This window comes from Gadus chalcogrammus, chromosome 16 (genome assembly GCF_026213295.1).
Source record: "Gadus chalcogrammus isolate NIFS_2021 chromosome 16, NIFS_Gcha_1.0, whole genome shotgun sequence".
Taxonomy (NCBI): Eukaryota; Metazoa; Chordata; class Actinopteri; order Gadiformes; family Gadidae; genus Gadus; species Gadus chalcogrammus.
The window spans coordinates 19,738,614-19,761,030 of NC_079427.1; the positions used below are offsets into that span (position 1 = coordinate 19,738,614).

At 43.6% G+C, this 22,417-nt stretch overlaps 1 protein-coding gene across 8 annotated transcripts in view; it reads right to left on the bottom strand.

Moving 5' to 3' along the window:
• The window catches only part of rap1gap2a (RAP1 GTPase activating protein 2a), a 77,082-nt gene that overhangs the window by 22,866 nt on the left and 31,799 nt on the right, over window positions 1-22,417 (bottom strand). For 5 of the 8 annotated variants that reach the window (XM_056610344.1, XM_056610345.1, XM_056610342.1 and 2 more), the window contains one exon: window positions 10,567-10,651. In XM_056610344.1, coding sequence (XP_056466319.1) covers window positions 10,567-10,651 — 85 coding nt within the window. Of the gene's footprint in view, window positions 1-1,374; window positions 2,114-6,448; window positions 8,290-10,566; window positions 10,652-22,417 lie in introns of those variants that run through there. The other 3 variants (XM_056610351.1, XM_056610348.1, XM_056610350.1) reach the window with 3 other exon arrangements.

Here is a 22,417-nt window from a genome sequence, read left to right on the forward strand (position 1 = left end):
TCGCCCACTCAAATCATCTTCCTCACAGAAAAGCAATGTGTACATTGCTTACCATCTCGCTTTGCGTCAAAAGTATTCGAAATGTGACACATACATGACGGTGGTAAAGCATAATCCATGTATTGGCAACACTTTATATAATGTCAGTCATGAGTCATTTATCAGCCTTTAGTTAAACAATCGACAAATCCTTAAAAAAACAATCAATATAAGGATGATAAGTAAATGCTGCAATAAAGGGCGCCAATTTGACCACCAGGTGTGATGTTGATTAGCCCTTACAAGCCTCCAAATCGACCCTCTAGTGACATCACAGGTGGGAGTCCGCACCCAGATTTATGGTTGGTAGATCAGCTTAGCACCGTCTATCCAGTGCATTGTAGAAACTGGAGATGCTAGGGGGCATTTAACGAAGCACTAATGATTGATCTACAAATATATATATATATATATATATATATATATATATATATGTATATATATATATATATGTATATATATATATATATATATATATATATAGATGTTTTGTTCATGATTCGTTAACCATTAACTAAAGGCCAAAAGCTGATTTTGATCGAACCCTATTATAAACTGCTACCCTTCTGTCCTGCAGCGTTTATGTAACAGGCCTCAATCTGCAGCTTTCAGTGGCTCAGACGTTTCTCTCGCTCATTAGTTTTTTGCGGCGACACCAGACAAGGACGAAGCCTCGCTCTGAGACCTTGTCTAGTGGGGAGGGAGGTCATACCACCCGTCTGGCAGGCATGCATCACTCTGTCCCTGACCCTGTTCTGCTCTGTCGCTCTGCTAATCCTGCCCCCCCCCCCCCCTCCGACAACACACACCCTCCATCTCTCACTCTCCAATCCTTTTATCTCCCCGCTCATCTCTGATTCATGTCTCCCTTTCCAGATCATCTCCTTTTCCCGTTCCAGAATTTGGAGTGAAACTCCCTTCCACACCCCCCACAAAGACACCCTTTCTCTTCCTTCTTTCTATCTCCCGCTCTCCTTGTCTGAACATATCCTTCTCCACCTCACATCACCCATGGTAACACACGAGGGATGGCCGGAGGCAGGCGATAGATAAGAGGGGGATGACCAAAAAAAAAGGAAAAAAGATAAGTGTTGACGGCCTGTCATTCAGCCTGATTGACCGACAGAAAAGATACGCAGAAGCTACTATTGCATCAATATAGATCCTTAAGAAAACACTTGGGCTGTTATGATATTTGCAGTAGACCCAAATAACCCTGAAGTCCGCTAAGGAGCCACTGAGAACAGAATGGAACCACTTCCTAACATGAACAAAGCACAGGCACAGGCCCATCTACGACGTCCACTTTCTAGAAACTACAACAACAGTACTCACTTCGCAATGCCCTTTTTCTCACAGCCACCTGGATGTCTGCGCGTCACGGATAACAGATGATCTCTCTCGAAAATACAAGGGTAAGCATTTACAACGCGAGATGAGGCTATGTACAGAAAGTGTACGGATCCCAGTCGCTGCCTCACACGTCCTTAGAAAATATGGCCCGGGGCGATTGTCTATCTGTTACATGGGCAGAGGCAGACGCTCATGTCATGTCCTGTCTGGAGTTATGAAAGCATCTCTTGGGGAAAATGTTGCCTTCTTTGGAGACACATTTCTGTTTAATTTCTTTCAGAACATTTCATGTCCTGATGTTAAGAACTTAGAAAGGTTAAGTTATTGGATTTGTAGATTAGTGCTTAATATTTTTTTCCTGAGTCTAGTTTATTCAGTAGTGTTATACCAAATGATTGCTCGATTCTAAAAGGAAAAAGGAAAAGCTTGTCAGTCATGTGATGTTCTTTTTTGGGGGTTGAAGTCCAATTTGCTGTTTTAATTTCAATAGTGTGCTCATTCTTTGTTTGATAACCACTCTGTCTAATGACAGTTGCACTATACAATTACTTTAGTCTTTGAAGTAGTCGTTATAAAATATCAGGGGAAAAAAGCAATTCAAAACCTTTTCTGGCGCATTATCTCCGTTGGTACTCGGTAGCGCAGTTTCGCCAGTCTGCTCAATTGAAATTGGTGCCAAATTTGTATGGAGTCAGAACAGTCTCATTATTAATGAATGCACAGAGAAGGATTCACAAATGTATTTTGTGATTTATATATAAATTACTCTCTTCTCACAAATACATTTCAATGCACACACAAATGGATATCGGCATGTATAAATGTAAAATAAATCCATAAACAAAAATAAGTTTCACAAACATATTTCTGATCCACACACAAATATGTCTTGTTTTAAATAAAGGTCATATAAATCCATAAATATATTAATTTAAAAAAGATTTGCAATTTTCATCAAAAATGTATTTGGATGTTGTTACATTTATGTACAAACTGTTAAACTTGAATGTACAAGACGCTTTTCATTTGTGAGCTAGTTTGCATTTGTGTGTGAAACTGTCTGCATTTATGTGTGGATTTTTGAGACTCTCCTGACGTCGCTAGATTCACAAATGCATTTTTTTCAACAAGGAACTCTCTGTAGCCAATCAGATGCCTCCCTCGTTTTCAGCCAATCACATGGCTGCAGTTCCGACCTCTGAGTCCAGCCTCCGAGCCTCCCGGTTCTCTGTCAAATGTCTACTCTATCGGAAAGAACATGGTTTTTTGAATGATCGTACATAACAATCTCTAGGTGGTGAAGAAGTAAATGCTGCGTCACGACACTTTTTCCATCTAATTTCGACTGGGTTTTGGGATTATCGGTGCCGTTAAAGTAGTAAACGGCACCGACGTAAAAACCCAGTCACAGCAGTCATGTGGTTGACTGAAAACGAGGGAGGCATCTGATTGGCTACAGAGACTTCCTTGTTGAAAAAAATGCATTTGTGAATCTAGCGACGTCAGGAGAGTCTCAAAAATCCACACATAAATGCAGACAGTTTCACACACAAATGCAAACAAGCTCACAAATGAAAAGCTTCTTGTAAATTCAAGTTTAACAGTTTGTACATAAATGTAACAACATCCAAATACATTTTTGATGAAAATTGCAAATCTTTTTTAAATTAATATATTTATGGATTTATATGACCTTTATTTAAAACAAGACATATTTGTGTGTGGATCAGAAATATGTTTGTGAAACTTATTTTTGTTTATGGATTTATTTTACATTTATACATGCCGATATCCATTTGTGTGTGCATTGAAATGTATTTGTGAGAAGAGAGTAATTTATATATAAATCACAAAATACATTTGTGAATCCTTCTCTGTGCATTCATTAATAATGAGACTGTTCTGACTCCATAAATTTGTTCTATACACTGAAATCATCCACAAGTATTTGAAAATTCTGAGTGAAACGCTTTCCTCATTTTCTTTATCGTTGGAGTTCGATAAACTCTATGGGTCCTATCTTGCATCCGGCGCAATTAACTTAATCACTGGCACATGTGTCGTTGCTTGTTTGCAACTGGCGTAGAGCGTTATTTTCCCTCCTGCGCCACTCGTAGGTAAATAAGGGAATGATCCTGCGCCCCATGTGGCAGTTCGGCGAAAGGAGGAGATGTGTTCTGGCGCAAACATTCCCTGGTGCAGTTTCAGAAACCACTTTCGCCACAAACCAGGAAATACTTGGTTTAAAGTCAGTGGGGCGTTGTTCAGATGCTATTTTAAGGGCGCATGCATAATGTTGCTTGTGCACCTCGTGCATACACTTTGCTTCTCTCATCTACCTAGCCACACATTCTTGGTAAATTATTTGGTAAATAACATCTGATACAGCGGTAATAAGTTGTACTTTTAAATCGATGCATCTGCAAACACCGTACAGCAAACACATATTTTCTTGACACAGAAATCGTGTACATGCCCATAACTTTTAGGATTGATGAGTATTTGATCGTGAGAAAACATTTTTTTACCGCGAGTGAGTGTTAAAAAGAATGAATGCGGGCGCACGTGTGTGTATGTGTAAAATAATTAATGAATGCGGGCGCGCGTGTGTGCGTCCATCTGTTTAAACACACGCAAACTAAACACGTAACGCATAATACAGTCCAGGGCAATGTATATTAACGGGGGGACACATGCATATTAGGAACACAAGTCGATAACGATGATGCATGCAATACTGATAAGAAACGATGTTTATAATGTATTGCGCTACCATTAAATAGAGTTTTCTTTGCCGAAATTTATTTGAGGACTCAGTATTTCTGAAGTTGTGGAAAAAAACCTTATTCCATGTGTGAATTAGGCCATAATATTTGGCCATAGACTGAGCCATTTGAAGTTTGAAATTCATGTGTATCTGTCTCATCGGAGACTGCAGACGCGCTGTCAAAATATTAACTCGTCAGATTCAAATGCGCTCATGGCTCTTAAAGGGGATGGGAGCTGGCACTCTCATTGGTTTATTGCACGTTACGCCCAAATCACACCTACGGGTAATTAGGCTACTTCAGACCAACCCTTTTTAGATTTGTGCTGGGCGCAAGAGTCATTTTTTGTGGCGGTAAAATAGCGAAAACATAGCGACATCGCCAAGCGACTCTCACTTGCGTTTCAGACCGTTAAAATAGGGCCCTCTGTCTTCATAGATGGAGTTTATCTTATGGTTGGTCATTGAGTGAAGGCACTGCACCCTATTCAGCAATGGATTATTTTCACCATTTAAACCATACAAAAGTCCCCAAAAAATTATGCATTATTGAGACGCATAAATAAAAGAATATATACGATTCGACGATCAAATGTCTGTCCCGACGAATCAGATTTAACAATGGAAGATCTCAGTGAAGGACACCTCTAGTCTTGGTTTTATCATGTATTCAGTGTCTATATCGTTCTGTGTTGTCACCCAACCGAGGGCTACCACTGGTGAGGATGAGACGACCTGTGGTGGTCGATGTACTCAGACCACGTTCTTGAGCAAAAGTTGAGGTTGAAATATTACTCCAGTAAAAGTGGACTTTAAACGTCGACTTGAGTAAAAGTATAAAAGTACTTGGCTATAATTGTACTTAAGTATCAAAAGTAAAAGTAATTTGGTGTAATGTAATTCCAATGTCTTCCTATGTCCTTTATACACTAATTTAAGGTTAAAAGAAACCCCACCAACACAATGTTTTCTATTTGTGATTTCTGGTACCGATATAATTTGAAATTATCATGATTACCTATTAGATTGGACGGCGAATTCTTGAAAGAGGAAATCGTATGCTTCTTAAAAAAGGCACTACTTCAAATAGTTTGCTTAAATATGGCCATGGGGGCTCAATTTCAATATCTGGTGCTTCTTCCATTATTGTGTGTTATCTATAAACGTCAAACGTGACAGTGAAATTCGAAGGCTAAACAGACACACGAGGACAAAAGCAAAGTTGGGAGAAACCCGCCCAAACTGCACGAATCACGATTTTTTCTGATCGGTACACTTTTGGATCTGTGACTTTATTGTCTATGGCCACGCATGCTGCGCACACCGACACACACACACGCACTTACACACACACGCACGCGCAGGGGCAACGCGCAGAGAGACACACACGCAGAAACGCACAAACACACACACACACACACACATACAAACACACACACACCCTCGCGCGCAGGGGCCAAGCGCAGACAGACACACACATGCCCACAATCACGTTCACGCACACAGGGGGCACGCGCAGGCACACACGCACACACACACACACACACACACACAGACACACACACAAACACACACAGCATGCATGTCTTGGAAAGGAACGTTGAAAGGAACGACATGTTTTTCGAATGGAGTGGAGTAAAAAGTATGATTGAAGTACAAAGCCTCTTTTATTGTACTTTTACTTCGTAAAAGTACAAAGCCTCCACCACTGTCCACCACTGGCGACGACCGCTCGCCGGCCGGGGCTTCGATTGTCCACGCGGGCGCGGGCCAGGCGTTTGAAGTCCTCAGAGCAGCAGGCCAGGCCCAGTGGATGAGGATAAGGATTGCAATTGGTAGATGGAATCCCATTTCATCCTGATTATCAGACCTACCAGGTGTTATTCTGACGCCCTGGCCCACGTCTCAGAGGACTGCTGTATTGCTTTTCGTTTTAGGGTCAAAAAATAATAAGCATTGTTTAGGCTATCTTCTTCTGTCTATTTTGCAATAATAAAAATGCCAATAAGGAATACTTATTATTTATTATAACTGTTTATACGACCACTCATCAATACCTATCACGTGGTTTATAAGTCTTCTCTGTGCGTATGGCGATAGACACAACAACACACACAATTATTGTATTTCGTTTCACAATCTCGAATCTACTGTCCCCGCAAGACGTCTGATGAATGATTGGTGCGGATCCATAATTGTTATGCAGGAGGCTACAATTATAATGCGCTGCGGCTGTAAACAGATTATCTGATATGGGTTTACAGCAGACAGTTGAGTATGGAGACTTACCCCAAACGTGGCGGTGCTTTAAGCAAACAAAGTTGTTTGCACCCTGTTGTTGTTTTTAGCGACTTCCTTCAGATATTCTCTTCTAGAGGAAAGAGGCATATTTTTCGGCAGTCTTTGCTGGGAAACACATGAACCATTTTCTTCCTTCACACCCTCACTTCCTCTCTCTCTCTTCCTTGTCCTTCTCTCCCTTGCTCTCTCTCTCACTCTCTTTCTCTCTCCCTCTCCCTCACCTTCCTGCACCTTCCCATGTTTGCTTTCACTCTCCTCATTAAGTGCCTGAAGATAAGGAAACAGGAACGTCAAGACATGCCCTAAACTAAATCTCTTGTTGAAACATAACAGGTTTTTTAAGTGTATCTAGAGACACACAAAAACAAACAAACAGGCCCCCATGAAGATCCACACATAGCTGCTCATGTTTCTTAATTATTACAATGTCCTGTCCTACACAGCAGTCCCCCATCCCCCCACCACACACACATCCTTGTTGATATTGTTGATATTGTTGTTTTTTATATAACTGTGCAACTGGAGGACTGCTCCAACAAAATGTTGTTGTATTGTGCAATGACCATAAAGGTTATTCTATTCTACACACACTCTTCAAACACCAAATTGAACATTTCTGTCTACCCTATACTCACATACTACATCAACATACTGATAGAAAGAGTGTATCTTTATGCAATTGCCTGCATATAGATGCACTCCTCCAACACCAATCCTTTTTATAACTGGATGCAATCCACTCAAATTGACAATGTATCTTTGAATAATCCGTTTTTAAGCTAGGGTCTGCAATTTCGAGAAACCTGCCAGTAAGAAGCCAAACAAAAAATCCCAATCATCCTTTAGGCTCTCTCCAAAGCCCCTCCCCAAAAACACCTTTAGCAAAAGGTCAGCCAGCCCTTTTGGAAGACTCTGGTCACGCACAATGAGTGCACTGGCTATACATGTAGGCGGGAATGTAGGTAGACAGACATGTAGGCCATCCAATCATTTGGCCTGAAGGAAATGATTGGATGAGCATCGCTCGCCTGCAACAGCCACAGATAACAGATAAAAAAGATTTCAACAAAAAAAATGCTTCTAAAATAAATGGCCTACCCTAGCTCTAAACATATTTCTTGTGTTCATAATATTGAAGAATCTCATCTGAAAACATCTACCTGCTGCCTGAGTTTCAACGGAAAAAATGCTAATCACATAATGAGAAAGAGATACAACAGAATAATTGGAAAAATAGGTTAACTTTTAAATATTTTTCAGATCCTACTCAACAATTAAAGGTTTCACTCGTTAAGCATTGAAGGTTTAAACTAGACAGGAGACTGATTCTCAGATGTGTGCATGTGTGTGTGTCTGTGTGTGTGTGGTTGTGTGAGTGTGCGTGTCTGTGTGTGTGTGTGCGTGTGTGTGTGTGTGTGTGTGTGTGTTTTTGCTTGTGTGAACAGAGTCAAAGTTTGTCTGGCGATGTGAATCCAAACAATAGACAGAGCACTTGTGCAAGAAGGAAATGCTGTAATGAAAATGTAGCAATTGCATTGTTTTCTATTGTTGGGAAATGCATGCAGTCTGAAGTTAGCATGGCTCTGAGTAAAGTCTGGTGTAACTTTGGTGGCTGATGTCCAGCCATTATCTGCTCCAGAGCGGCGATGACATTGAGGTGTAAAACTGGTTCACACACCCGAGGACCCTGGTTACATATTCTGTTTTTTTTTTCCATCCTTCACATTTCTTACCTGCCCATATTTCATCCACTCACTCACTCACTGACATTTACATTCTGCCATCGTCCTCCTAGGATTCTAAATACAGCCAATATGTTTGCTGTCTATTAAATGTGTGTGTGTGTGCGCGTGTGTGTGTGTGTGTGTGTGTGTGTGTGTGTGTGTGTGTGTGTGTGTGTGTGTGTGTGTGTGTGTGTGTGTGTGTGTGTGTGTGTGTGTGTGTGTGTGTGTGTGTGTGTGTGTGTGTGTGTGTGTGTGTGTGTGTGTGTGTGTGAATCGGTATGCGTGAGTGTGCATGTGAGCTGGTCCGAGCAAACAATGCAATCCGTCTCAACAAGCTACAGCAACAAATACTTGCTGATAGAGAGTATTCAATAACATAGAGCGAGTGAGCATTTCCACTATCAGACGCATCTTGGTAAAGCACCAAATTACCATGAAGCAATTGTACAGGGTCCCATTTGAGAGAAACAGTGTCAGGGTCAAAGGACTTCGACGTGAATATGTACAGGTAAGTGTTACAGTCCTTTACATTTACAATACAGTATTGGTGTCATCCAGTTACAGCTGAATATGTGCCATTGTATCAGTACCACATAGATACATTCAGAGATGGGGTGGGGGTTCTGTATGTGTAGTACTGTAGTTGAGTGTTTTGAGTAATGCCATCTAAACTATGTATTGCATGTATTTTGTTTTGTTACAGCGCATCTTGGAGATGGATGGAGCTGCACAGCCTCATGAATTGATTTACATTGATGAGGCTGGATTCAACCTCAGCAAAACAAGACGACGGGGTCGTAACATAATTGGCCAAAGGGCAATTGTGCAAGTCCCGGGGTAGCGCGGGGGAAATATCTCATTGTGTGCTGCCATAAGCCTTCAAGGGCTACTGTACCAAACAAAAACATCAAACAAAACTAGGTCCCTTCAATACCGAATATATAATAAAATCTCTGGATGCACTTCACGATGCAGCTGTACAGGACAGACCAGAGCAGCCCAGGTTTGTTGTTGTCTGGGATAATGTTAGTTTCCATCGGGCTGCTCTGGTACGCAACTAGTTCACCAACCATCATCAATTTGAAATCCTTTGCTTGCCCCCTTACACACCATTTCTAAACCCCATAGAAGAATTATTTTCGGCTTGGAGATGGTGCGTATATGACCGCCAACCTCATGCTCGCATGCCTCTTCTGCAGGCAATGGAACAGGCCTGTGGAGACATCAACATAGGGTCAATCCATGGATGGATTCGGCACACAAGGCAATATTTTCCCCGATGCTTAGCGGAAGAAAATATTGCTTGTGATGTTGATGAGATCCTATGGCCAGACCCCAACAGACGGCAGGATCCATAAGCCCACCCATGCACAATTGCCATGTTTTTCTGTGTTCAGAGTACAGTAGGGTTTATTTATTTATTTATTTTTGCTCAAACTGTATTGACTGCACTGTAATGTACAGTACTGCAATGTACAGTATTTAGTATTTATTTTGGTTGTGGTGAAAACGTGCCCTCTGTGGAACTGAATAAAAACAGTGAACATGAAAGACTGCAGTGTTTTATATAAAGTAGACCAGTGTGTTGCTGCTGATCTGAAAGTGTATTCATATGATGCAAGTGTGTTTCATTTTGACATCAGAGTGCCATTTTTACAAAGAATTGTTAGATTTCGATAGCCGAGTTTCAATTTTACATAGATGTGAATTGTTTATTTCCCAGTGTTGTTGTCTTATTTGCTTGTGTGTTGAGTTTTGACACAACGAGCCAAATTTTGCAAAAACGTGTTCAAGCAATTGAAAAAAACTGTAACTTTGCATGTCCTGTCAAACGCATAATAAATCATCTGAATGGATGCATTTTTTTTAATGGGCCTCAACATCCAAAGGGAATTCAAGGTCAATACATCTCCATCATTAGGTTAATTTAGCTGTTTATGGACATTTCTCTATCTCTGTATATGTGTGCCTGTATTTGTGTGTGTGTGTGTGTGTGTGTGTGTGTGTGTGTGTGTGTGTGTGTGTGTGTGTGTGTGTGTGTGTGTGTGTGTGTGTGTGTGTGTGTGTGTGTGTGTGTGTGTGTGTGTGTGTGTGTGTGTGTGTGAATCGGTATGCGTGAGTGTGCATGTGTGTGTGTGTATGTCTCTGGGTGCATCCGTGTGTGTAATCTGTGTGTGTGTGTGTGTGTGTGTGTGTGTGTGTGTGTGTGTGTGTGTGTGTGTGTGTGTGTGTGTGTGTGTGTGTGTGTGTGTGTGTGTGTGTGTGTGTGTGTGTGTGTGTGTGTGTGTGTGCATCTGTGTATGTCAATTGGTGTTTGTGTAGGTGTGCATCTGTGTGTGTATGTATCAGTGTGTGTTTTCGGTGTGTGTGTGTGTGTCTCACCTTCATGCTGGGGGGTGCGGTGCGCGGTGGGGAGGGGGGGCACTCCCCCAGTGGGACATGAGAGATGGTCAGCAGCTCTTGTTTCCTGTTAAGAGAGAGAGAGAGAGAGAGAGAGAGAGAGAGAGAGAGAGAGAGAGAGAGAGAGAGAGAGAGAGAGAGAGAGAGAGAGAGAGAGAGAGAGAGAGAGAGAGAGAGAGAGAGAGAGGGAGGGAGAGAGAGAGTTAGTTGTTTTATATTGATGCCCCTCTGTGTGACATTTCTAATTGAAGGTCACCTCCATGGAACAAGCGTCGGTAACCCATCTCTAAATGAAACACAAATTGTCCCTTCCCCCGTGTCCAGGGTGTTAGCAGGCACCAGTAAAAGGTGAGCTAAGACGAAGCGTCCACTCTGGATATGTGGCCTGAGCAGCCTACTAAATAGGGGCTAGGTCGCACTTAGCATAATACACCAGTGACTGGCAGGGCTAACGTGTTCCTTCTCGATCATTTTACAGCAATCAATTACTGCTACTGCCCCTCCCATGACTCATACATTAGCATCGTCAATCAAGGTACATGGAGTGTGACACATGCAGTGGGAAAGAAGATACTGTTATACGTGTCAGAGCTCAAGATGCATGCCTATAAACATTATATTTGGTACATTCATTAGTGAGATTACAATTAGCTATTTCCGCAGCATGCTACTGCCTTCCACGGAAGAATAATCTGGTTCTATATATTATTTTAGCAGGCGGTCAGAAGAAGACTGTGATCTTAGTCATTAGTACCGTTCCCCCCCACGGGAGGCCGAACGTCTACTACTTCTATATTCCTCCCCCCCATACCTCCCTCTGGGGCCTCTCTCTCGCTACCTCCGTCGCCCTCTCCCGCTTCCTCATTTCACCAGGCATGAGTGGACATTAGTGATCCAAGATGCCAAAGATTCACTTTTCACCAAGGGACAGAGGAATGGGGCAGAAGAGAAGGAGAGAGAGAGAGAGAGAGAGAGAGAGAGAGAGAGAGAGAGAGAGAGAGAGAGAGAGAGAGAGAGAGAGAGAGAGCTTAGAGCTACAACACAGGGAACTAAACCTGAACAGGGAGAGAGAGAGATACATAGAGGGGGAGAGAGTTAAAAGTAGGGAGGGCGATAGAGAGGGAGAGAGAGAGAGAGAGAGAGAGAGAGAGAGAGAGAGAGAGAGAGAGAGAGAGAGAGAGAGAGAGAGAGAGAGAGAGAGAGAGAGAGAGAGAGAGAGAGAGAGAGAGACAGAGACAGAGAGCTTAGAGCAACACCACAGGGAACTAAACCTGAACAGAGAGAGAGAGAGATACATAGAGGGAGATAGAGAGGGAGAGATAGAGAGCGATAGAGAGAGAGAGAGAGAGAGAGAGAGAGAGAGAGAGAGAGAGAGAGAGAGAGAGAGAGAGAGAGAGAGAGCGAGAGTGAGAGAGAGAGAGAGAGAATGCAAGGTAGGAGAAAGGTAAGGCTTAGAGCTACACCACAGGAAACTAAACCTGAACCAACCCCATCATCTGCTGCTTTTTGGATTCTTCCTTTTCGTAATCCAAAAGGTTTTCTAAGAAAAAAAATCGATTCAGTTTGACTGCATGATGCAAGTGACCCATGGTGGATTTTCAAAATGAAAAAAAGCATTGAAAAAAGAAGTAAGAGAAAGAATGAATATTATCGGGATTCCTATGACCTTCCCAAAATCCTCCTCTCTATCTTATAAGGCAACCACAGAGGCCATGTATCATGTCCTCTGTGATACAGACCTTAACCAAACACTATATGACCTCCATAGTTACAAAGGAAGGTGTTAGATATCCTTAATAAACCGTCAACACATAAGTAAAATGTTTGTCAAAGCTAAACAGTCATCTGTGAAAAATCTCTCACAATGACAAAACAACTTTTGAACGATGCTTCTCAGTTTTAAAAATACTCCTATCCCCTCCCTCATCACCCTTCTCTTTATCACCCTTCTCTTTATCACCTCTCTCTCTCTCTCTCTCTCTCTCTCTGATGTACTGTAACCCTGGTCCCAGTGGATAGTGAAGCAGCCTTATCCTCCAGGGCGAACACCTTTTCAGCAGGCCCTAATTCGTCAGCAAATATTCTCCAGACAGATTCCTCCCACTTCTACCACAGAGTATATAAGAGATGCAGCCCGAGCCCACCCTGGGTATGGGACACAAACAAACCAACCACAAACTACAAAAGACTGCTGTGAAACTGAACCAAACGGGACAGTTCAGATGTTATTTCACCACAGAAGGGGCTGCGGAAGGCTTCAGTATATATTGCTCATCCGGTATCCACACAGTATTTGGATGTTGTCACTATGGTCCTGTGCATGTCGTGCAATGTAAGGCCAACCTTCATGTTGTTTACGTTTTAATGGCATCAATTAAAACAGCTCGAAAAATATCTATAAATCACGGGGTAATCAGATGGAAAAGAAATTCAGATGGAACAACTGGGGCTGAAAATAATTCAATCAATCCATTCTGCATCAGTCAAAATAAGCAGTAATCCGTGTGAAGCCGATGGCACGTCAGGTCACAGGGGAATGTCAGGCTGGATATGAACAAATGCACTGCAGGTTCATTAGTGTAAATTCAGATGGATGGGAGCTGTCATTTCGCCTGCTGGTGTGCCCCATGCCAAACACAGACCAGCTTAAGATAGAATAAGATTGATCTGCCAATGCTAAATATATTACCCGCTGCTAGATCCCGGCCGTACTGGCTCAACACATAAAGGCACGGTTATAGAAAGAATCGTGTGTTTGTCTTTAGACACGAGTGTTATCGGAGTTTGAAGTGACTTCATGAACCGCGATTGATGCATGAGGTCTGGCCGTGCATTGATCGAGGGGCAGATAAATAGTCTAAATGGAGTGTTGATGTGAAATGTATACCATGGCACTTCTGTTCCAGTCATTAGCATGAAATACCGTGACACACACTCTCCATTACCGACAGTTGAACAGAGTCAAGTGGGGCAGCAGCGCAACACACACTCTCTGCCCCACACATGTAAACAAATACCTCAGAAATACACACTGTTTGTTTATGTGTGTGCCAGTCCAGCCTGATGTTATCATGTGATTATTTGGAAGATAAAAAGGGGTGTTGTTGTTGCAGGTAGGTGATCTTTTGAGACCTATCCTAATCAACTGCCAAGCTAGATGAGTGATCTTGTGTTTTTGTTATAAAGCCCTCAGGCATGTAGGTTGCTATGTCTCATCCAAAATAAAGGCAAAAAAAACATCTTTAAAATATATTGTTCAGCGTGTGAGATCCTCTTTCATTGGAAGTCGCAATATATACGGAGGACAATAGGATTTTTTTATCTGAGTGAACATTTTCATTTGACATTCCATCTATTAATTAGTCCTCCCCATCCATCAGTCTACCTCATCCTTTCTCTTTTCTTTCCACCTTCTTTGTCACTCGTTTACTTTGCTCCTTTCCTCTTCCATTTGAAGGTTATAAACACGACACGGAACAAAAGGTCAAACCAACGAGGAACATTCCTGTTTGTATAAAACAGAAGTAAGTGGCGTTTATCCGTCGGCGGCAAGCGATGAGCTCGGGTAGGATTACCGTGGTACAAGTTGTAAGTCCCTGTGAGACTTCCCCAGACTTCCTCCTGATCCGCTGTGCAGCATAAGGGGATGTCTGTTGAGTCCACGGTTCAGAACCACGCTTCACGCGCACCTCACCAGAAACTTTCCACTGGACTCAGCAGCACTCTCACAATGCGGCGCTGTCTCTGCACACTCTGTTCTGCTGTGGCGGCTGCGGGCCGCGCCAAAACCTGGACAATGTTTGAAGAAGAGATCTGCTTCCAAGTACAGAGCTCCACTGTAGAGGCTCGGGGAATTCAATGAATAAAATAATATTAAACCAAAAAAAAGGGGTGGGAGAGTTTCACTACAGAGTTGAAGGGAAACTCAAGAAATAGACTAGAACATAATGGAAAATTAAAGAAAAGAAAAACATGTTCACTTGCAATGTTGTGGAAAACTCAACAAATATAATGGAATAGAATTCCTATATAATAGGAAATAATACAATATCATTGAGCCATGTGTGAGCCACCCAATGGGGCCCAGAGAAATGAAACCGTCAAAGAGGCTGGAGTTGTGTGTGTCTAGAGGTTACAGAAGCTAGCTGTGGGTAAGGAGGCCGCCTGGTGAAAGCCTCCACTGACCTGTGAAGAGCCAAAGCTGGTTTGTATCCCTACCCCTGGGGGCCTCCGTCTCTCTCCCAGTCATCATTATACAAACAGGACGGTACCAGTTAGTCTATCCCCCCTTAGCCTCCCTTTTCCACCTGCATCTCTCTCACTGTTTACATCTTAGCTCGTTGCCTCTGTCTGTTTGTCTGACTGTCTGTCAGTCTGTCTGTCTGCAAGATGTATACGGTGAGAGAGAAGCTGGTGGAAAATGGAGAAGAGGCTAAGGAGGGTGGACTAACTGGTATCATCCTGTTTGTATAATGAGACTGCGACGGTCTGAGCTCTGTTGTTGCTGTAGCCTTGCTTTTCTTTGTGTTTTTGAATCGATATCAACACAACTGGTTCTCCCTCTGTTTCTGTCTCAGGAGGTGAGACCTCTCTCTCTCTCTCTCTCTCTCTCTCTCTCTCTCTCTCTCTCTCTCTCTCTCTCTCTCTCTCTCTCTCTCTCTCTCTCTCTCTCTCTCTCACAATCACTCTCTGTGTATGTGCACAAGAGCATGTGTGTGTGATTCCGATACTGAAATGAAAATGTTGTCCTTTTCCCTGGTGTCATCACACGGTAATGTCATACTCTTTGATTATGTCCAGGCCAAACACCAAGGATCAGGGCCAGGCCTGGAACGGTGGAGAGACGAGGGGGAGAGAGAGCGGCCGTGCGGCATCGGAGGACAGTGGGAGGCAGAGCGCCACACAGGGAACGGAGAGCCGCTGATTAGCAGCAGGAAACCATTCAGACAGCGGCAGGCTAGCGCTACGTTTCCATGTGCTCAGAATGGAGAAATAAGTTCCAGACACGTCCGTCTGCATCCAAATTGGTCATGAATTGGAATCATGTCATGTATTTGATGCTCATCAATTCTGAACCAGAGTTAATCATGATATTTTTCCCTGTGGGCATGATTTATAAATAGTCGGAGCAGACATGAAACACTTTTATTATTTAGCTTGGTACTGTCATCCTGGTATTTAGAGCACAGTTCACGTGGAGAGGGATCTGAAGCTGAGTTTCTATGCTAGGTTTTCGGTTTTAGGGCCGCTTCAAAAATAACTAATGGCATTATTTTCAAATTTATAGTAATCTTAAAAAGTAAACTAATAATTCTACCGTATTATTAGAAACGTATTATTATACAGTTTCATATTTTATTTTATTTCTTATAATAATAATAATAATGATGATTATTGATGCAATATTTATATATTTCTATTATTAAAATATTTATCATTCTTTTTTTTTTATATTATTATTCATATAATTGTTATCATTATTAATATTATTATTAATTCTTGAACCAAATTTGGGGTATGAATGTGCCCTGCTACGACAAAGTACAAGTAGCATCATTACCAGTACCATTGACAAGCTTCAGCCCCGAAACCAGACCATCCATATCAGATAGCAATCGATACAAAAGGGGGAGACAACTGTATGCATGCAAGCACAAGATATGCTGTGGGCAGACCTAATATAATGCAACATTTTGCTTGCAACCATCTTTGACTGATTATAGTTGATTCTAGCGTAATTTGATCAACAGAGTCATTGAGTTAGCTCAATTTGAGTAATATGTTTGCTGCAAATGTTTTCTGTGTGTGTTTGTGTGTGTGTAATGTATGTGTGTCTGTGTGTGTTTGTGTGTTGTGCTAGATAGGAAGTGGCACGAACAGATTGTTAACCCTTTACATTCAACGTGGCACGCATTCCGTCCCAAATTGAGTACTTAATGTTGAACCACTCAGGAACGAAAAGAGTTGGTCACCAACTGGAGCCCAAAAATAGCATGTTTACCTTGACCCTGAAGTGGGAACCATGACGACATCAGTGGGCATGTCCTACTCAAGTTTATAAGGCTCCTGGACTGAACCGGATCCAGAACTAGAGTTAATTTAGTGGGAAAGGGCAACGAGAGACACACAGTGGGAACCAAGGCAACCAGCGACGGAGGGAGGGACCAGAGACAACAACAAACCTAAACAAGGGGCAGCCAGGTCTCATACAAATCCTGCCAAATCCAAGTGATGTTCTTGTAAAATCCATACAACTTACTCTCCCAGCACCGTGCTAATCTAGACAAATCTAAATTAAATGTGTAGCCAATCAATATGATTTCCTCCTGGATTGGCAGCTGGCATGGCTCAGCTGGCATTACCAGGAGGCTTTGGGAGGATGAAGTGGAGGGTTTCATATCAGTTTGTTAGACTTTGGATTCACTCAGATGCATTAGGATCTCTTGTGGATATGGCCAAGAACAGTGTGATTGGTCAGGAGAACTGACATGATATATTTACTATGTATTCATCAAGGTATAAAATACTTCACACCAAGAAAGAGAGAACGAGAACGAGAACGAGAACGAGAACGAGAGAGAGAGAGAGAGAGAGAGAGAGAGAGAGAGAGAGAGAGAGAGAGAGAGAGAGAGAGAGAGAGAGAACAGGAACAGAATAGTGGAGGCAGAATGTGTGAACCAGCGGTATTGGAGCTTGCCTTGGTGCACAGATGCCCCAGTGTATCCCACTGGCCCATTCTTCATTTCTCTTTTTAGCTCAGCTTGTCCTCTCTGTCTTTTTCCTTTTTTTGTGTGAAACTCAATAAGGATCCTGGTCTCTAAGCAGACCGGACAATTAAAGAGCTGATGGCTTCCCTAATGGACTTAATATGGCACAATCATTGACTTGTGTGTGTGTGTGTGTGTGTGTGTGTGTGTGTGTGTGTGTGTGTGTGTGTGTGTGTGTGTGTGTGTGTGTGTGTGTGTGTGTGTGTGTGTGTGTGTGTGTGTGTGTGTGTGTGTGTGTGTGTGTGTTTGTGTGTGTGTGTGTATATGCATGTGTATCCGAGTTCAGGCATGTGTGTGTCTGTGAGTGCGTGCGCTTGTGGGTGTGTGTCTGTGTGTAAGTGCGTGCAGGGGGACTGGCGCGTGTGTCTCCGTGGGTCAGTGTGTGCGTGTTTGTGTGTGTCAGAGAGAAGAGACAGGAGGCAGCACGATCTTGGTAATACAGAGGACAGGGCAACAGTCAGCTCTCCACTCTGTCCAGAACAGAGATCGCAAAAGCCATAGAGCACAATCCAGGGCAATATCAGTTATTAGACCTGACAATGACAGCACAGAAATGTCGGCTAATAGGAGAGAGAGAGAGAGAGAGAGAGAGAGAGAGAGAGAGAGAGAGAGAGAGAGAGAGAGAGAGAGAGAGAGAGAGAGAGAGAGAGAGAGAGCTTGTGGTGAGAGGTTTGAGGGCGGTGCTGAAATGGCAGAGGGGGCATGCCAGAAGTCAACACTGATGGTTTAATGTATTGTCATTTCATCAATCAATGGATGAAAATAGGAACAAGCAGAAATGGAAGAAGAGAGGACATTCTAGAGAGAGAGATTCTAGAGTCTTTCAATGGTTTTTGTCTTCAAACCCGAAATCAGAACTGTACAACTGTGGTTGTTGGGGCAGCTGTTTTTGTATTGACACAGTACGTATTAAACTTCAACCTAAAGCCACTCTCATTACATTAATCTCTGCACTCCCAGACCACATCGACCCAGAGGGCACTGTTCACACTGCAAAGAAAGGGTGTAGAGAGTGTTCTACAATAATCATGACTCCTATGAATCCGCATGCAGTAGAATGCATTGATTGATCCATGAGCTTAAATGCATTATGATCCCGGTACCCTCCTCACTGTAATCCCATACAGGAGGGAGCAACGTTCAGTGTCCCTCGTCTCTTCTCTCAAGTCAAGTTTAATTATGCCGCCCTTTGTCAAAGTAGGAGTCCTGAACCTAGCTCACGTACACACACACACACACACACACACACACACACACACACACACACACACACACACACACACACACACACACACACACACAGAGGGGCACACAATCACACACGCATGCACAGGCAGGCACACACAGGCACACACACACACACACACACACACACACACACACACTCATACACAGGCAAACACGCAAACACACACACACACAGGCAGGCAGAGGCAGGCACACACACACACACAGACACACACACAAACAAACACACAAAAACACATACACATACATAGAAATCACTGAATGGAAAATGCTGTTTGCGATGAACATTGTATGGATGCTTTGTACAAATGGAGACTCGGCCAGGAGCGACTTTTAACAGACCATTAACGGAGGATGAGGATGAAGACAAGGAGGAAGGGCTCTCCATAAGGTCAGCCGCGGCTCTGCGTTCAGCCAGAGCCAACATCCCTCGGTCTGTACATCCTCCATGTTCTCTTGTCAAAGCCCCGCTCCCACCACTGCAGCCCATCTCTCCTTTGGCCTTTCCCGCAACACAGCGAAAGCAGCTTTTCAGGGGGGGGGGGGGGGGGTCAGTCTTGGGGTCTTTTACTTTGAACTGATAGGCTGTAGGTGATTTGAAATCCACGGGTGAGGGAGTCTGGACAAGACAGCTTGACAGAAGGGAAGCAGGGACGCTGGGAATCTCTCTGACCTAAAAAATACAACTATATACTTTATACTACTGTGTCCGTTCCTCCGTAGGACTGCTGGTTAAACCCGACTTGTTTCAACATTGTTTCACATCTTTTGAGTCAATATTTTGGTTGATGTATTTGATTAATTATGAATCACCCTGATGGCAAAGAATAATTATTTAGCATTTTGTGGTTGAATGTAGACTAGACCACATTCCTATGTCTCCAGAAATATAGGAAGTAACATACATGTAAATATATCTTTGATGATATTTAGACAAATAAATCTTTGTTATGATATAACTTAAGCTTGGCAGCCACTTGGATCCAAGATGGCTGCTGCTGCTGCTGTTAACCCCCTGGGGGGGATATAAGGATGGGGCTTTACCACAAACTATACCTAGTCCAACCCCAGGCTCAAGTCAACAGCCCTGCCATCCGTCAACAATGGAGAAGAAGGAAAACAAGAGTATTTCGGTTTGTCAACGTAGTGGCTCCCTGTCTGTCTCCCTTTCAATAGAGATGCACTTCAGCCTTTTTCTGGTCGGGGCAGGGCCTACAACCTGTGCAGGTTTTACAGAAGGACAGGAAAAACCATTTAAATACACTAGTCCAGTCGGAGGAGCAGGAACAGGTACGTGGACAGAGAGAAACATGTCAAGTTAAGGGATGGATTGATACGAGGACGGGGGGTAGAGCCAGGCAGACGGCAGAGAGGAATGAGAAAGTCTGTGAGAATGAGAGAGAGAGAGAGAGAGAGAGAGAGAGAGAGAGAGAGAGAGAGAGAGAGAGAGAGAGAGAGAGAGAGAATTATTGAATCTCGCTTGGCTAAATATATCTCCGCTCCAATCCTGGGTATGCTGCTGGGTAAATAGGGCTGTCTTGGGTGGGTCTCTGGGCACTTGTTAGAAGGACGGTTCCACCTCATCCATTACAGCCTTAGACATGGCTCATTGTCACTGACTGACACACAAACAACCAAACAAACTGCACTCACACACACATACGCACACACAAACATATCAGAAACACACCGTCACTCAAACACAGAACATTTAAACTCTTGAGATAGTATGCAATCTCACATATTCATCGCGTTGACACATTCAATTTGTGTGTGTGTTTGTATCTGTGCACATGTGCATGTGCACAGTGTGTGTATGTGTGTGTGTGTGACACTGTGTTCATGTGTATGTGTGGTGTGAGATGTGTGAATGTCTGTGTGCGTGTGCGCGTGTGTGTGTGTGTGTGTGTGTGTGTGTGTGTGTGTGTGTGTGTGTGTGTGTGTGTGTGTGTGTGTGTGTGTGTGTGTGTGTGTGTGTGTGTGTGTGTGTGTGTGTGTGCACTATTCATGCGTGCAAGGCGGTGAATGTGGAGTCCTCCACTCCACTCTACCAGTGGAGAGTGTGAGAGAGGGAGAGAGAGAGAGAGAGAAAGAAAGACATTAAGGCTGGGTTAGGAAAAACAAGGAAATGGCCCTCTGGCCTCCATGTGGCCCCGGCTGCTTTGGGACCAACACGCAATGCGTGAGACTGACGTGTTAACGTAGCCAAAGGAGTGTTACCACAGTTACTGCCAACTCGCTTTGTTCAGTTTAAGCTTCAAGGTGAGAGAGAGAGAGAGAGAGAGAGAGAGAGAGAGAGAGAGAGAGAGAGAGAGAGAGAGAGAGAGAGAGAGAGAGAGAGAGAGAGAGAGAGAGAGAGAGAAAGTGTGAGAAAGCGAGAAAGAGAGAGATTAATGTTGAGGTGGGAAATACAAAGAGATACAAACAAAGAGTGGGTGAAAGTGGTTTGGGGTGAGGGAGGAGGCATGTAAGATGCAGTGGGAGACCAGAAGGCAGAGCTCTGTGTATAGAACAAGAGAACAAACAAACCCAGGTTCCAGCCCAGTGTTCTGGGAAGGAAGACAGGAAAGACAACTACACATTCATTTGAACACGTCAAATGACGTTGTTGTTTTTGTCCGAAAGTCCATCTTGAATCACGCAAATGCACGCACACACACGCATGCTACGCTCTTTGTCTGTGATACCAAGTGATTAAATAAGTCAGTAATTCAAAAAGGAAATATGGAAGTTCAGAAGTTATTGGTTTAGATCTCAGAGGTGATCCAGTCCCGGGGTGACCGAGTGGTCCGCACTGCTGCCTGACAGCCAGAAGGGGGAGGGGGGGGATCTCTCTGAATGGAGTATGTGTGTTCTCCCTGTGTTCACCGGGGGTCTCCTCCGGGGGCTCCGGTTTCCTCCCACGCAACAATAGACACTCTTAACACTCCCAGGCCCAGGCTAGAGCCCTACCTCTGGGGCTGGTACCTGGGCCCTACCCCTGGAGCTGGTCCCCGGGTCCCTACCCCTGAAGCTGGTCCCCGGGTCCCTACCCCTGAAGCTGGTCCCCGGGTCCCTACCCCTGAAGCTGGTTCCCGGGCCCTACCCTGGAGTTGGTTCCCGGACAGCATTCGGTGAGGCAGGGAGCTGCCTCAGTGAGATTGAATCTCCTTATCAGGATTAATAAAAGTATGTCATCATCATTCAACGCCCGTTGAAGAGCAGTTATTAGGTTTTTCCGAGTCATTAAATCGGTTACATTCGGGTTGCGTTCACAGTGTCTCACCGCATGTATCGAGTTTCGAAGAAAACAGATACACACCTAGACATAATATAATGCCTCCCTCGTTCCCCGACGCCCCGGGCACAGCTATACATCCATCCCTCTGGACCAAAGGCAACGGTGGCCCAGGGACAAAAGGACGCTTTCAGACAGTGTGCAGACCTGCCTTTTCCCGACCCAGCCGAGAGTCAGCGGGTCGTCTTGCTATCTCATATGGTGTGTGCACTGCATACTAGCTATGAAATAAAATACGTGTTGCATTCTACAACACGTCTGAAGCTGGGATGAATGGTTTCTGAAATGATGGAGATGAGCTCAGACACATACGGCCCCCTGCTGTTCAAATTAATAGAGGGCAAACACCCATAATGTGTTATGTGTGTGTGTGGGGGTTTGTGTGTGCATGTGTGGACAATGTGTCGTGTGAGAGTGTGCTTGTGTGTGTGCATGCATGTATGTGTTTCCGCATGTGTTTATGTATGTTATTTTCCGCTGCCATGCCTGTTGTGGAATACATTTGTATTCACCCATTCACCTAAGTCCTACCCTCAATTTC